Consider the following 13244-nt stretch of genomic DNA (forward strand, 5'->3'; position numbering starts at 1 on the left):
ATAAGGTAGGATCCTGTTTCAAGCTGACCCTCTCCTCCACCCATATTTGAAGGAGCTGTTAAAATGTGTGACTATAGGAGTTATTTTGTCCTTCTAAGCTGGATTGGAAATAATCACTATGATGTCTAGGTATAGAAAAATTTGACCATAAAAAATAAGCAAAACTCATTTGAAAGAATAAAAAAGAAAACTGCATAGGTAAGGGATATTGGTGTCATTGAAGACTGATATGAGAAAGATAATGAGAAAACTTTTAAGACAACTAACCTGTCAGGTTAAATGCTTGTTTGCTACGATGTTTTGTTATTATGTTCTGCCACTAGGGGGTAGCAGCCTGCATTATTTTAAGACCAGTGTTGGGCAGTCAAATATGTGATAATCATCATCAACTAGATGTAAGTCAATTAAGTTTTTTGTTTGCAAAAGGAGACCATTTTATATGCTGGCAAATGTATTACACGCATGTGCTGGCAGTAAGTTTATATACAGACACACACACATACATGCAATAAAATGTAACTAAATAATCTAAATACTTTTAGTACTTTCCAAAAGATTATTACTTCTCTATATCTTTTACATCTTTATTCTTAGCTTTCATTTCGTTTGACAGTATATTGCTCTTCTCATTAATTTCTTTGGTATCTTCATGAATTTTTTCCTTTTGAGTCTCCATTTCAGCAATTCGTTTCTGCAGATCATAACTAGAGAGAGGAAAAAAAAGATATCAGAGATCCTAAAATACCATTTCTAAAATTCTCTATTTTAGTAAAATCAGCTGTTTCTAAAGTATTCTTAACCACAGTCAATTAACAATTACCTAGGATTACTGACAGGGAAGGGGGAACCAACCTAGGGTCAAGGCTAGAATTAGGAATAAAAATAGGCTCCACATAAACAAAATTAGATCTGCTATTATATGAATTCAAAAGAATGTATATGTAAAACTATTAAGCATAGTAATACTTGTGAACCGACCTCCCAACTTAAAGTACGATACTTAAAAGTCAACTTCGATACTATGGTAAACAACCCTAATTTAATGAATTCATCACATAAAGCAAGTTTTAGAATTTTTTTAACTTCAGTTTTCACATTTCTCTAACATGGGAAAAGAGAAGGGCTTAGACTTACTGCCAGAAACTAATACAAAAATTGATAAATTAAGGTACTTACATGTAATATTGACAAACATGATTCTTTTTTCTAAATATTTCATTTTCCAAGGTAAGAAATTCAATGGCTATGTTTTTCTCTCCTTCTAAGGCGTCCTTTTCCTTTTCCACCATCTTAACTCTGTTTAACTACAAAAGTTAAAAGTGTAGAGATTGTTCATATGAAGTGTATTTGAGCAATCTGAATTTAAAATATGCCAACATTAGATAAAAAAACATATAAACTACATTAATATAACAGTGTTCCTCTAAAATGCCAATAAGAAAAATATAAAATTCAACCTAAAACACTAAACTCTGCCTGAATAATTATGACTATAACTTGAATATCTAGCTCAGTAAAATTAGTTAATACAGAAAACATTCTGGTTTACAATACAACTAAAGTCTACAGAAGATTCACCTTCTCTCCTCTGTGTTCATTTAATATTTCAAATCTCCGACACAAGACTTTAATAGGTTCATTTAGCCGTCCACAACCAATTATATCTTCTAAATATTCAAGCATACCCTCATCATGTTCAGTCTGGCCTTTTGGTTTCATCATAGCAATTTGTTCAACTTCACCCTTTAAAAAAAGTAATATTTCACACTCATTGCATATGTTTAGCAACATCAACCTTAAGTGAGAACTAGAAACAATGAACAAATCCAACAGTAATGAACAACTAAATGATTTAAATCAGTGTTTAAAGACATTTAATAAAAGTAAAAATGTTCTCTCCACTGATACTCTTAAGGGTTTTAAGCAAAATTCAGCAAAGTATTCATACAATCTACAATTAAATCACTGTGGGAACATTTTCAACTACTAACAGAATTATAGCTCCTATTCTAAAACAGAATTTTCAAAAAGACCCTTCACGGTTAAACTGTAGGAATCCTGTCCCAAGATGGTTAGTATCATTAAGGTTTCTCTATAAACCTGGTGTTATGAGTTCCTCAGCAAGCGCTGGGCTTCGTAAGAATGTCTCAAACTTAATGCTGTAACTTTCTAAAAACAAGACCATTAAATGAAAAAGGAAATATTACCATTTCTCATGGTAATAATATTAATAGAAGAAATCCAACTGACTGGAAACTAAAGATCCTGGTACATACAACACTGGAAAACTTTTGCTTGCAATCGTTATTACAACAACTTTTGAACTATAATTAAAATTTTAGATTAACATTATATATTTGTATTTACGCAGTTTAATTACAAAGAGAAAAGAAGAAAAAAATTCACAATCAGTAACTTTCAAGGCTGATTGCCAGGGAGCCATTTAGTTTGATGGGGAAGAAAATTTTGTCTGAACAATGCTAAGGCAAACTGCTGCTACTTTACTTCACACCAGTAGCCTGCTTGTACTCTATATTATTGCAACAGAAGAAAAGGGACAAATAGAAAAAAAAAATACCCCTTTATTTCTGCAAGATAGCAAAGACTGAAAAAAATCTTTTTAAATTATATATTAAAAAAAGCATATAGTCTTTCTCAATTTAAATATCTACAATATGTATTTGTGAATGAACCTTAAAAATCTGGGGTAAAACTTGCTAATGACAAAGCATCATATTTACCAAAATCCTCAACATAATTATACAAGGTAAAAAAATTTAAAGATAAAAGAAAAGATAAAACAGCTTATTTTAAAATCTACTCATTAGGGACTTCCCTGGCGGTCCAGTGGTTAGGGTTCCACACTTCAACTGCAGGGGGCATGGGTTCGATCCCTGGTCGGGGAACTAAGATTCCGTGTAAAAAAAAAATCTACTCACTAAAGGGCATAATTTTAAACATTTTTTACAGATGATCACTTTTCTGTACTTTGACAACAGGACATGATTATAAAATACAAACTGAAATGCTATCCTAAGAGCCTGTTATTTTTTAGATTTCTCTGCAACCGTGGGTATGTATGAATTAGTTTTAACTAAATATTAGCGTTTAAAATATGTAGCTATTTATATAAAATGTTTTATTCTGCTTTCAATTATCAGTTTTTTCCAAATATTTTCATAACAATTTTAAGTTTCAGACAGGATTTAAGCCTGGCAGAGTGTCCAAAGCTTTAGATTACAACAGGGACTCCAGCCACTGAAGAAGCCAAGAGACTTATTCAGTTGTTATCTAGACAGGGTTTATCAACAGCAACATTACTGACATTTTGGGCTGAATACTCTGTTGTGGGGAGCTAGGCTGGGTATCACAGCATGTTTAATAACATCTGGGACCTCTACCCACTAGATATCAGCAGCATCAGGCTTCCCCCAGCTGTAACAGCCCAAACTATCTCCAGACAATGCTAAATGTACTGGGGGTGAGGATGCAACACTACCCCCAGCTGAGAATCACTGATCTGGACGTAGTCAGTTTAACTTTTTTGTATTAGTGTTTAACAATCCAAATATCTGACACCTGATAGTCTAACATTCTACCGAATTCAATTTGAATATCTGAACACTTATTTTAAGAAAAATGGAAAACCATGCCAAGAGAACTTACATGTCCGCGTCAAATCACTATAAGGTATTATTTAAGTATACACTTTTCAGATAACCAGAAGTTATGATTTGGTGTAAGAATGATAAAAATATTCCTAAAGGCATCACACTTTTCCTGGCCAAATTACTTATTGAAGAGATGGATTACCACCATTAGGAGACTGCCTAGCTTTGAATAAAGCATAGTGGTTGCTTGTTTTTGGTTACTTGTTCCTCCCTTTCCAATTAAAATGAAGGATATACAGCTCTGATTTCTTTTCATTCTAACAAGGTTGCCCAGTAGAAAAAAACATTTTCAAGTGAAAGACAAGGACGTTTATGAATCAACATAGTTGCACCTCAAGTCCCATATAACATTCAGTTTTATTATATGGTATTCATTAAAAACAAAAAACAAACGAAAAAACCGGTTATTATCAGATTAGCACTATTGAATCAACAGGTTATTAGAACATTTAGCCTTCTACCTGTCATGTGACAATTAGGACTGTTGTGGTATTTCAATGACAACCTGGGACCTTTTTGTGGTTCTGTTCCTTGATGTCCTCTGCCTTACTACCTGCTACTATTTGTTTTCTTCGTTCTTTTTCCATTTTGTGTCATTTCATGTATAATCTGTGGGTAGACAGTCTGCTTAGAGGACCACTCATATTTCAGAAAATGTACCTATTCCATGTGAAATTATAGAATATAGTTTTAGGGAAATACCTTCAACACATTTCAGAAATAATTTTAAAGCATCACCCTGAATTTAAAAGTCACCTTACCACTCAAAGCTCCAAATCACAAGTAGTGGTAGCATGATGAGACAAAAAAAAAAAAAGTTTCAAGTTGCTATATGCTACCATCTGAAGCTGGCAAAGTTTTGTAGGCCCCCCCACGGTTATTTCTATTTTCTATAGCTTAAGTATACTAAACAAGGTTTTAAACAATTTTTTTCACTGTTGTTTACTAGTAACTTCCTATGTTTTAATTTATATTCACACTATATCAGAGATACTAGGCAACTGTGGAAATACCATCTGTGGTTTTGTTTTTTTTAAAAAATAAATTTATTTATTTTTGGCTGCATTGGGTCTTCATTGCTGTGTGCTGGCTTCTACTCTTTGTTGCAGTGCACAGGTTTCTCATTGTGGTGGCTTCTCTTCTTGTGGAGCATGGGCTCTAGGTGCGCAGGCTTCAGTAGTTGTGGCACGTAGGCTAGGTAGTTGTGGCTCGCGGGCTCTAGAGTGCAGGCTCAGTAGTTGTGGCACACGGGCCTAGTTGCTCTGTGTCATGTGGGATCTTCCCGGACCAGGGCTCGAACCCATGTCCCCTGCATTGGCAGGTGGATTCTTAACCACTGCACCACCAGGGAAGCCCCATCTGTGGTTTTTTAAAGTAACATAAAAATAGCAAACGTATTTCAAGAGGATATTTATAACATCCAAGGCCTAATCCATACCGTATTGAAGTGGATGGCAAACCAGGGTATTGTGATTCATTTATAGCATTCCTCAATAATCTAATTTACAAGAATATAGCTTAAAAATCTAAGAGGAGGGCTTCCCTGGTGGCGCAGTGGTTGACTGTCCGCCTGTCGATGCAGGGGACACGGGTTCGTGCCCCGGTCCAGGAAGATCCCATATGCTGCGGAGCGGCTGGGCCCGTGAGCCATGGCTGCTGAGCCTGCGCGTCTGGAGCCTGTGCTCCGCAACGGGAGAGGCCACAACAGTGAGAGGCCTGAGTACTGCAAAAAATAAAAAAATAAAAAAATAATAAAAAATCTAAGAGGAATGAATAGGTACGATGCTTTCTTATCTTTATTGAAACAGAATCCAAATTTTAGCAAGCAAGAACCACAGGAAACTGTAGTATATAGCTATAACAAAGCTTTTTTCCTAATAAGACCTGAAGGTTTAAGGTAAATATGGGTGTTTGCATCAAAACTAAATGGCCCAGATTTACTAGGCTTTGAAATTTTATTTTGCCTTGGCAATATTTTTATTTTCTCCATTTTCCACTGTAATGTAAGTTATTGTTCTTTCTCTTATTCTGATAAATTTTATTCTAATTGCTCTTTGTGAACTAACAGAGGGCAAGAAACCAAATGACTGAGGTTAGTATCTGTCTAAATTAAGTGCATAAACAGAAAGGACAATGCTTTAGGAGGTAAACTGCTGGCTATCTATTTTGGATGCTTAGGGGTAGTTTCCTATTTTCTTTCATACAGTTGAGGCGGTTGAACAAGACACTTTTGGATAACTAAAGTACTATTGATAAAGCTAAAATTCTTTTGATGTAGCACAGACTTATTTCTACAGGCTAAAAGACCAGAATCCAAATAAGTTTATATGTCATGCCAGGCTTAGAAGTATACTGAAAAGAAAAAGGGAGAGATGACTAGGTAACAACTCAGATCTCAGTTAATCCAATCTCCAAATTACTAAACAATAAGAAAAAAATTTTGGTTGTTTTAAATTTTAGTTTAGATTTTATAATATGAAGACAAAAAGCATATGAAGTTGAAAATTGTGACAAAACTAGCTACCCATGAAATGCTACACAGAGCTAAAAAAAACCCTACTTGTTTACACTTATAGTTACAACAATGGGACAACAGCTCCCAAACAAGGTATATATAAACAGGGAAATGTACAAACATAAAAAGCACAACGGCCAATTATAATCTAACACTTTTGGAAGGCATGTGTATTAAGTGCCTCTAAGGACAAGAAACGGAATTCTACCATTTTTGTATCATTTATAGCATCTCAGCATAGTGACTCACTAGGAATTCATTCAAATAGTCAACGATGAAATTTTAAATGACTTCAAATACTAGAATTGCCTACTTGAAGACCCTACTATACCATTATAAATACTTAAAAAAAAAAAAAGTTTACCCTTATGGACTTCTAAACTTTAGTGCTTTTTAGTCTTAAAAATAAGTTTTCACTTGAGCTGGATTTATATTTCTTAGGTTGTTAATCACTACCACTGGCCAAACAGCCTATACATTTTATTCAAAGTAATCACTTATGTCTTAGATGATGATATTCTGATGTCTCCAAGTTCCCAGCCTCCCAAACCACAGCTAGTTTTTAAGATGTTATTTAGTGGGAGATAAGGTAATGAAAACTGCATTCTTACTTACCTTCAAATGCTTTAAATCTCTAGTGCAGGAGTCTAAGATTTTGATAAGGAACTAAATAAAAATCCATAGAAACCACTGCCACTTTCCCTCAAACTTTTAAATAGGGCATCATTAGTTCTATCTAGTCCAATCCCTGTTTCTTCTTCCTAACAGGTGAGTTTCTAAGGCTCTTATCTGTAAATTTAATCAAACGGAATTCAATTTGTTAACGTGGAAAGTTCATCTCAGTATTAAAAATGATTTAAACAACATAACTATTATGATGACATAAAAAGGTTGAGATTATTATGAGGACAAATGGCTTAAGCATCCTGGGCATTTAAGAAGCACATATTTAATATAAAGTTTACAACTTAAAAACTACTCTTATTTACATCTTTGGGAAGTTACTTTATTTAGCTCCCTTTATTAACTGAATTATGTATACAGAGGCAATATCAAGGGAAAAAAAAATCACCCTTTCAAGGGTTAAAACGCAGCCTATTTTGATGAGTCTATGCACAGGTGTAAAACTTTGATTATCCCTGCGTGACAGTAAATAAACAGCAAATAAGATAAACACAATGATAGGTTCCTGCAAAATGGTATCACTATCAAATTTAGTATTCTAAAGGGGCATCTTTAATCCATAATTAACAAAATCAAATCCCAGAATACAAAAAGTCCATAAAAGTTAAATCTGATTAAAACACACACACACACAGCTTTAATCCCACATTTATGTAAATTCAAATCTTATTTAGAAATATATCTGCTGATGATTTCCCAACATCCATTTTAAAATAAGTTTGGGTTATAGAAGTATTACAAATGAACTGAAAATATTAATATAAGTCATCCCAGAATATTTCTTTACCTTCTACATACACTATGTACGTCTAAAAGTAACATTTTTTTAAAAAAAGCAGTTGAAGAATATAGACTAAAATGGAAACAGAGACTAACACTATAAGTTTCTTACTGGGAACACTCAGTCATACTAATTAAACTTTTAGTGTCAAACCAAAATTCCCAAGTTAGTTTAAAATCAGTAGTACAGGACACTAAAGAATATTAGCAGCTATTTCTATATCACAATATAGTTTTCCTCTTATTATTATGCTCTTGGTGATTGTAGGTAGGACAAAGGAAAAGAAGATAGCCTCAAATCAAAAGGGAATTTTAATATGTCTGACAAAGCCATGTTTTACACTAAGAACTTTTTTGAAAGGTAAGACATAGAGAAGATAAGGAATTTTTCTTACCAAACAACACTGGTAGAAAATATCTTTACTCAGATAAAGAATACAGGGTTTCTAATAAAAATCAGCTTAACACCAGGTACTTAATTTTATACCCCTTTAAAAAGACTTTAAAAGTTGTGATACTTAAGAATGAAATATCAGTTACTTTCTGATCTTCCAGTAGAAGTGGTTCAAGTAGGCCATTTGAAACAAAACAAAGAGCTTGAATAAGCTTTTAATTGACCATTCTAAGCATCAAAAAAAAAAAAAAAAGTTAAATCAGTTAGGTGCCCAGGTAAATTTGTGAAACACCAAGTATACAGAGTTTTTTCTTTCGAGTATATAATATTAGTAGAGATGACAAAGAACAAAAGTAAAGAACTATTAAAAGATAACAAATCTCATTTAAAATGTTATTTTAAAAAGAAATACAAACAGAAATGATAAATAGTTGCTATGTCCCTGTCACGCTAAAGCAGCACAATAATATTGGTGTTTAATATTTATTTTACTACGCCAATATTTACGTGCTGCTAGAGCGGAACAAGTATGTCAGTCCATCCAAACATAAAATGAGCATATGATGATGAAATTACAGTTCTGAATGAATTTCCTTAAATTTCTAGAGCAGCAAATAATGATTCGCATCTTGACTGTAGTATGTAAACCATGATGTGCTGCTACAGTACTTTAAGGCCTCAAAAATACAGGATTCATCCAATAGGGAAAAATTCCTTACACTTTATTTTTAAAAAAAGGGGTGGGGGAAGAACGAGAGAACCTCTAATATCTTTAATAAATTTACCTGTAAGATTAAAAATCTATTATGGTCCAAGTCAATTCCATGGCTTCGAAGAAGATTTCCAACATCCTTAAATGTTTTCTTCTTCCCACTTATGTGATAAACAGAAGTATTATCTCTGTAGGCCGTTCTGGATACATAAAAGTTACTGTTAGGAACTACTTCATAATCATCCCCTTCCTGTTTTGAGGAAAAACAAAACCAGAAAACAATTGTTGGTATTAAGTCAGAGGTTTGCTCCAAATTTCACTCACTTCATACTGAAACCAATTCTATGGTTTAAGAACTTCAATTGAATATGCACATAAACTGACAATAGTTCTTAGAATTAATCTTAGCTAAGATTAGAAATAATTTTTCAAGTTCTTTGATTCCTTCCTCGTAGATCACAAAACCCAAAAAGTCAATGCAACCAAACAAACAAAAAAGAAAACACCCCACCTTCAAGCCTAAAATCATATTCGACTGAGAAAAGAATTGATGAAGGGGCACAAGAAACCCACTGTATCCAAAACAAACTCACCCAAATTATTAAACCATGTTGACAGATTACTAGTCCATTAAAAAAAAGCTGCAAGAGATGATTTGAGGAAAATGGAAGGAAGGTATAGTAGTTGGATGATACAGCTTAGTTTTTTTCCTTTTTTGGGTGAAGAATGTCATTAATTGAAGGTAAAAAAAAATTGCAAAGAATTGACAACTACATTCCCCTATTTTTTTAATCAAATTTAAAAAATGAAGTGCAAATCTGGTTTAACATTAAAACTTGCTTTCCTTTAAAATCTATGTCATTTTGAAATCATGGTTTTTAAAATTTACACAAATCAAGTGTAATTAATAAGCGATGGAATCAAATCTGATTTACTGGCAATCTACTTTCCAACCGAAACTGTACAATAGAAAAGCACTAAGAAACAAAATTAAAATATATACCACCATGTAGATTTAAAGCTGTTTATATTAAAATTAAAAACAAAACAAAACCAAAACAAGACCTAGAGGCCAAATCACAACCTCATTTCATTATGTAATTAGTTTTCTACTGGTGATGTTGGGCGTCATTTTTAGGTTCCAGTCAGTCATTTTTGAACCACGTATTTCAAAAGTTAATTATTAAATAGAAGAGAAAAAAAACCCCAATACCAACAGAGCCAAGTGAATAATCTAAATAGGCATTTTACCTATAATTGTCTCCTCTTCTAGAAAACAAACATGTTACCTTACCCTTTCCTGTTTTAAAAGGGTAGTTTACTTCAAACTGAAGCAAAGCTCTTTCGTACCACCTATACAGATGACTACTAGTAACATTAAATTTAATGCGAAATGAAATACGGGAGATGGTAAACTTAGTCAAACTGTTTAACATTTTCAAGTTTAGGTAACTTATCTGAAAGCAATAAAAACATAACTTTAAAAATGAATCCAAAATTTATAGTAAAAGAATGCTTACTTGGTACTCGGGATACTAAAACTGCTCAATGTTTTACACCAAAAAGGTAAGCATTATTATTAGCTACTTATAATTCACTTTTCCCTGGCTAAAAATTTTAATATTCTAAGTTTAACAGCCACTACCACCAATCCTCAAAAAGAAAATATAGTCATGGAGGTAATGAAATAAATATTGGTTCTGCTTTAACCATATACTAATTTTTACGAGCCAATTTAAGCCAAAAATAATAAAATGTGCAACGTGTTGAAATCCTTTGTGCTCCTTACTTGAAGTTGCAAATAATTAAACAAAGTCCCTTACCTTATCAATTATCTTTTGAAAATGAACTTCTACAGTACAACTCTGAATATCCTTGTGTTCATCAGAATTGTGTATTAGAACTGAGAGTTTTTTAGATCTTATTTTTTGTGCTCGATAGCCAAACACAAAAAGCATAGAATCAATAACATTGGATTTGCCACTGCCATTTGGCCCAATAATACAGGAAAAGCGCTGCATAAAAACAGGAAAAAAAAAAAGTTAAAGATAGCTGTTTTCATATATCATGTCTCTTATATCACAAGCTTCGACACTTTAAATAACACCATATTCTAATTTTAACTCAGACTTTTTACAAAATTCATTCTTAGAGTTAAAGAGAAAATACTCCTTTCAAACAGAAAACCCACCAATTCTATTCAGTGTGGAAAACTTTATAAAGAGAGGTACCAAAAGATAACCAAACAAAAGCTAATTTCAGTTGTTAAAAGCATAGGAAACATACCGTATTTTTAATCCATCAGCATAAATACAATAACTACAAAATTGAAACATTTTATAATAAAGACGCATTACAACAGTTATTTTAAAAAGGTCAAATACCTTATGGAAAGGTCCCAGAATTTTTTCCCCAGCATAGGACTTGAAGTTCTGGTTTACAATATGAGTTATCATAAGACGAGGAGCTCCAGCTTCATTGGTCATTGCTGGAGGTGGGGGAGGAGGGATGCTATTCAAAATCTCTTCTAAACTTCTATTATCTATTTCCTCACTTGGAGTCTCTAAGTCAGTCAAAGGAAAGGGAAAACAAGGGGAAAAAAGCCTGCATTAGTGCAATTAGTTCGGAGGACTACTGCCTGCTCATCTCTGGAGAGATGTTATTTATGAAACCTAGGAATCTGTATTTTCACTCAAATATAGTATTATCCTAAACTCACAGGGGATGAGAATCTTTTGGTTTGGTTTTATCAAAAAAGAAATTCTTGAAAGAAATGCGACCAGTCACAAAATCCTATAGAAATATACCTTTTAGGAGCCGAAACACTACATCGTCATGCAAATCTGGGAAATCCACAACCACTTGATTCCCTGCTCCCTGTCTAAACAGGTGGTTAAATCCTAAGGCTCTAGATCCAACTCTCTCCGTATCTGTGAGCACCTGGAACCTTAACTTTGGACACTCGCGAGCTCTAGAGACACTGTCACAGGGGTTTCATGTCATTCAGTTCCTGGACTCACAAAAGCTACGGTAGTTTCGAGTAAATTATCATCTTCTCTTAGCAATTTAAGACCACGAAGGTGAAGTTACAGGGTCAAGAAACTTTTCATCATTATTATTAGTCAGGCTGACTCTGTCTGAAAAACAGTCCACTAGCTCCTGGCTGACCGTGTCGATTTCCGTGGAAATAGAAGACAATGAACAGAAATTCAGAATTGAAGCTATTTACTCGCCCCCATCCCCTCCGGCACCGTTACACCGATTGCACATTGTCTAATCTGTGAAAATCGCCAAATCGCTTTCTTGAGCGGCTCTACCTGACCTTCAGATGTCAACCCCGCAGCCCCTCTTGTCCGCGCCCAAGAACACCAGCCAGTCCTGGGTTGGGCGCGGATGCACCCGGGTCTCCCCCGCGCTTGCCCGCGACGTCGCGAAGGGCCACTCACCTGCGGTGGCAGGCGCGAGGCTCCCCGCGCGGCCGGGAGGCGGCTCGGGCTCCGCGTCGCTGCTGGCGCCGTCCGGGGACTGCGGCGGCCCTTCCTCTCTGCGCCGGGCGGTGGAAGGCTGGGTGCCTTTACGGGGCATGGTCGCTGGGGCCGAGGGAGAGCCGGGAGCAAGTCGGGCCGCGGGCCAGTGCCGGTACGTTCCCCCCCCCAACTCCCGGTGAGACGGGCTCAGCTCCCCACCCTGTCCCACTCGGGGAAAACTCCGTCCACCCGTTTTCCAGAGCCCCGTCGTCAAACCCCGCTAACGCCAGCGGGTCCTCGAGAAAGAACGCACAAAAAACTCAAGTGCCAAGAAGGCGGGATTCGTTTTCTTAAGTCCTAAGCAAGTGGGAAAACCTAGACGTGCTTGGGGATCAAGCAAGAACAGAGCAACTGCTTAGGTTCTTTTTACTTTTTAATGCACCCCCGCCGTCCGCCCACAGTATAAGTGTGAAAGACTATTCTAACGTAATTTCTAAACGAAGCAATTCCCATACGCTAGCATTTGCGGACATTCCCACGCTCTCTGGGCTAGGGATGCAAACGCACAGATTCTAAAAGACAAGAGTTCGTTTGAAGGGCTATCTATCACCTCTTCCCAGAGCAGCGAAGAACCAACTGGCGGCGAGCCGCCCACTTTCCTCTCCCCGCCATTTAGCCCTCGGCGCAGCGGACGGCCCGGGGTCTTTGAGGTCTGCTCTCTACAGTCCGGCCGGGTCCGACCACTCGCGATTTTCAAATCGGAAGCCGGCAGCGCCGGCTCCGGTTCAATAGCCTTGAGGTGGCAGGGGTCTGTCCCTCCGGGGTCCGCGGCAGAATCCCGTTGGACAATAAACTACGAAAGGTCACCAGTTAAGGGCTCAGACCCGGTGGTTAGTCCCTTGCGGGAAGTGAGACGGGCAGGGGGCCACGCTAGAGTCCGACCAAGACCGAGATTTCTGAGAAGAGGTCCGCGAGGCTGAAAGGCTCCCCCCAACCACCCCCCCCGGGCCCCCAGTCTCCT

At 36.1% G+C, this 13244-nt stretch overlaps 1 protein-coding gene across 1 annotated transcript in view; it reads right to left on the reverse strand.

Moving 5' to 3' along the window:
• The window catches only part of SMC4 (structural maintenance of chromosomes 4), a 34505-nt gene that overhangs the window by 20907 nt on the left and 354 nt on the right, over positions 1-13244 (reverse strand). Inside the window, exons 2-8 of the mRNA XM_030842381.3 lie at positions 12203-12346; positions 11141-11319; positions 10580-10771; positions 8830-9006; positions 1579-1743; positions 1177-1304; positions 564-704 (exon numbers count right to left, since the gene is read on the reverse strand). Coding sequence (XP_030698241.1) covers positions 564-704; positions 1177-1304; positions 1579-1743; positions 8830-9006; positions 10580-10771; positions 11141-11319; positions 12203-12341 — 1121 coding nt within the window. The 5' untranslated portion in view covers positions 12342-12346. The remainder of the gene's footprint in view (positions 1-563; positions 705-1176; positions 1305-1578; positions 1744-8829; positions 9007-10579; positions 10772-11140; positions 11320-12202; positions 12347-13244) is intronic.

This window comes from Globicephala melas, chromosome 4, assembly GCF_963455315.2.
Source record: "Globicephala melas chromosome 4, mGloMel1.2, whole genome shotgun sequence".
In the NCBI taxonomy this organism is placed as follows: Eukaryota; Metazoa; Chordata; class Mammalia; order Artiodactyla; family Delphinidae; genus Globicephala; species Globicephala melas.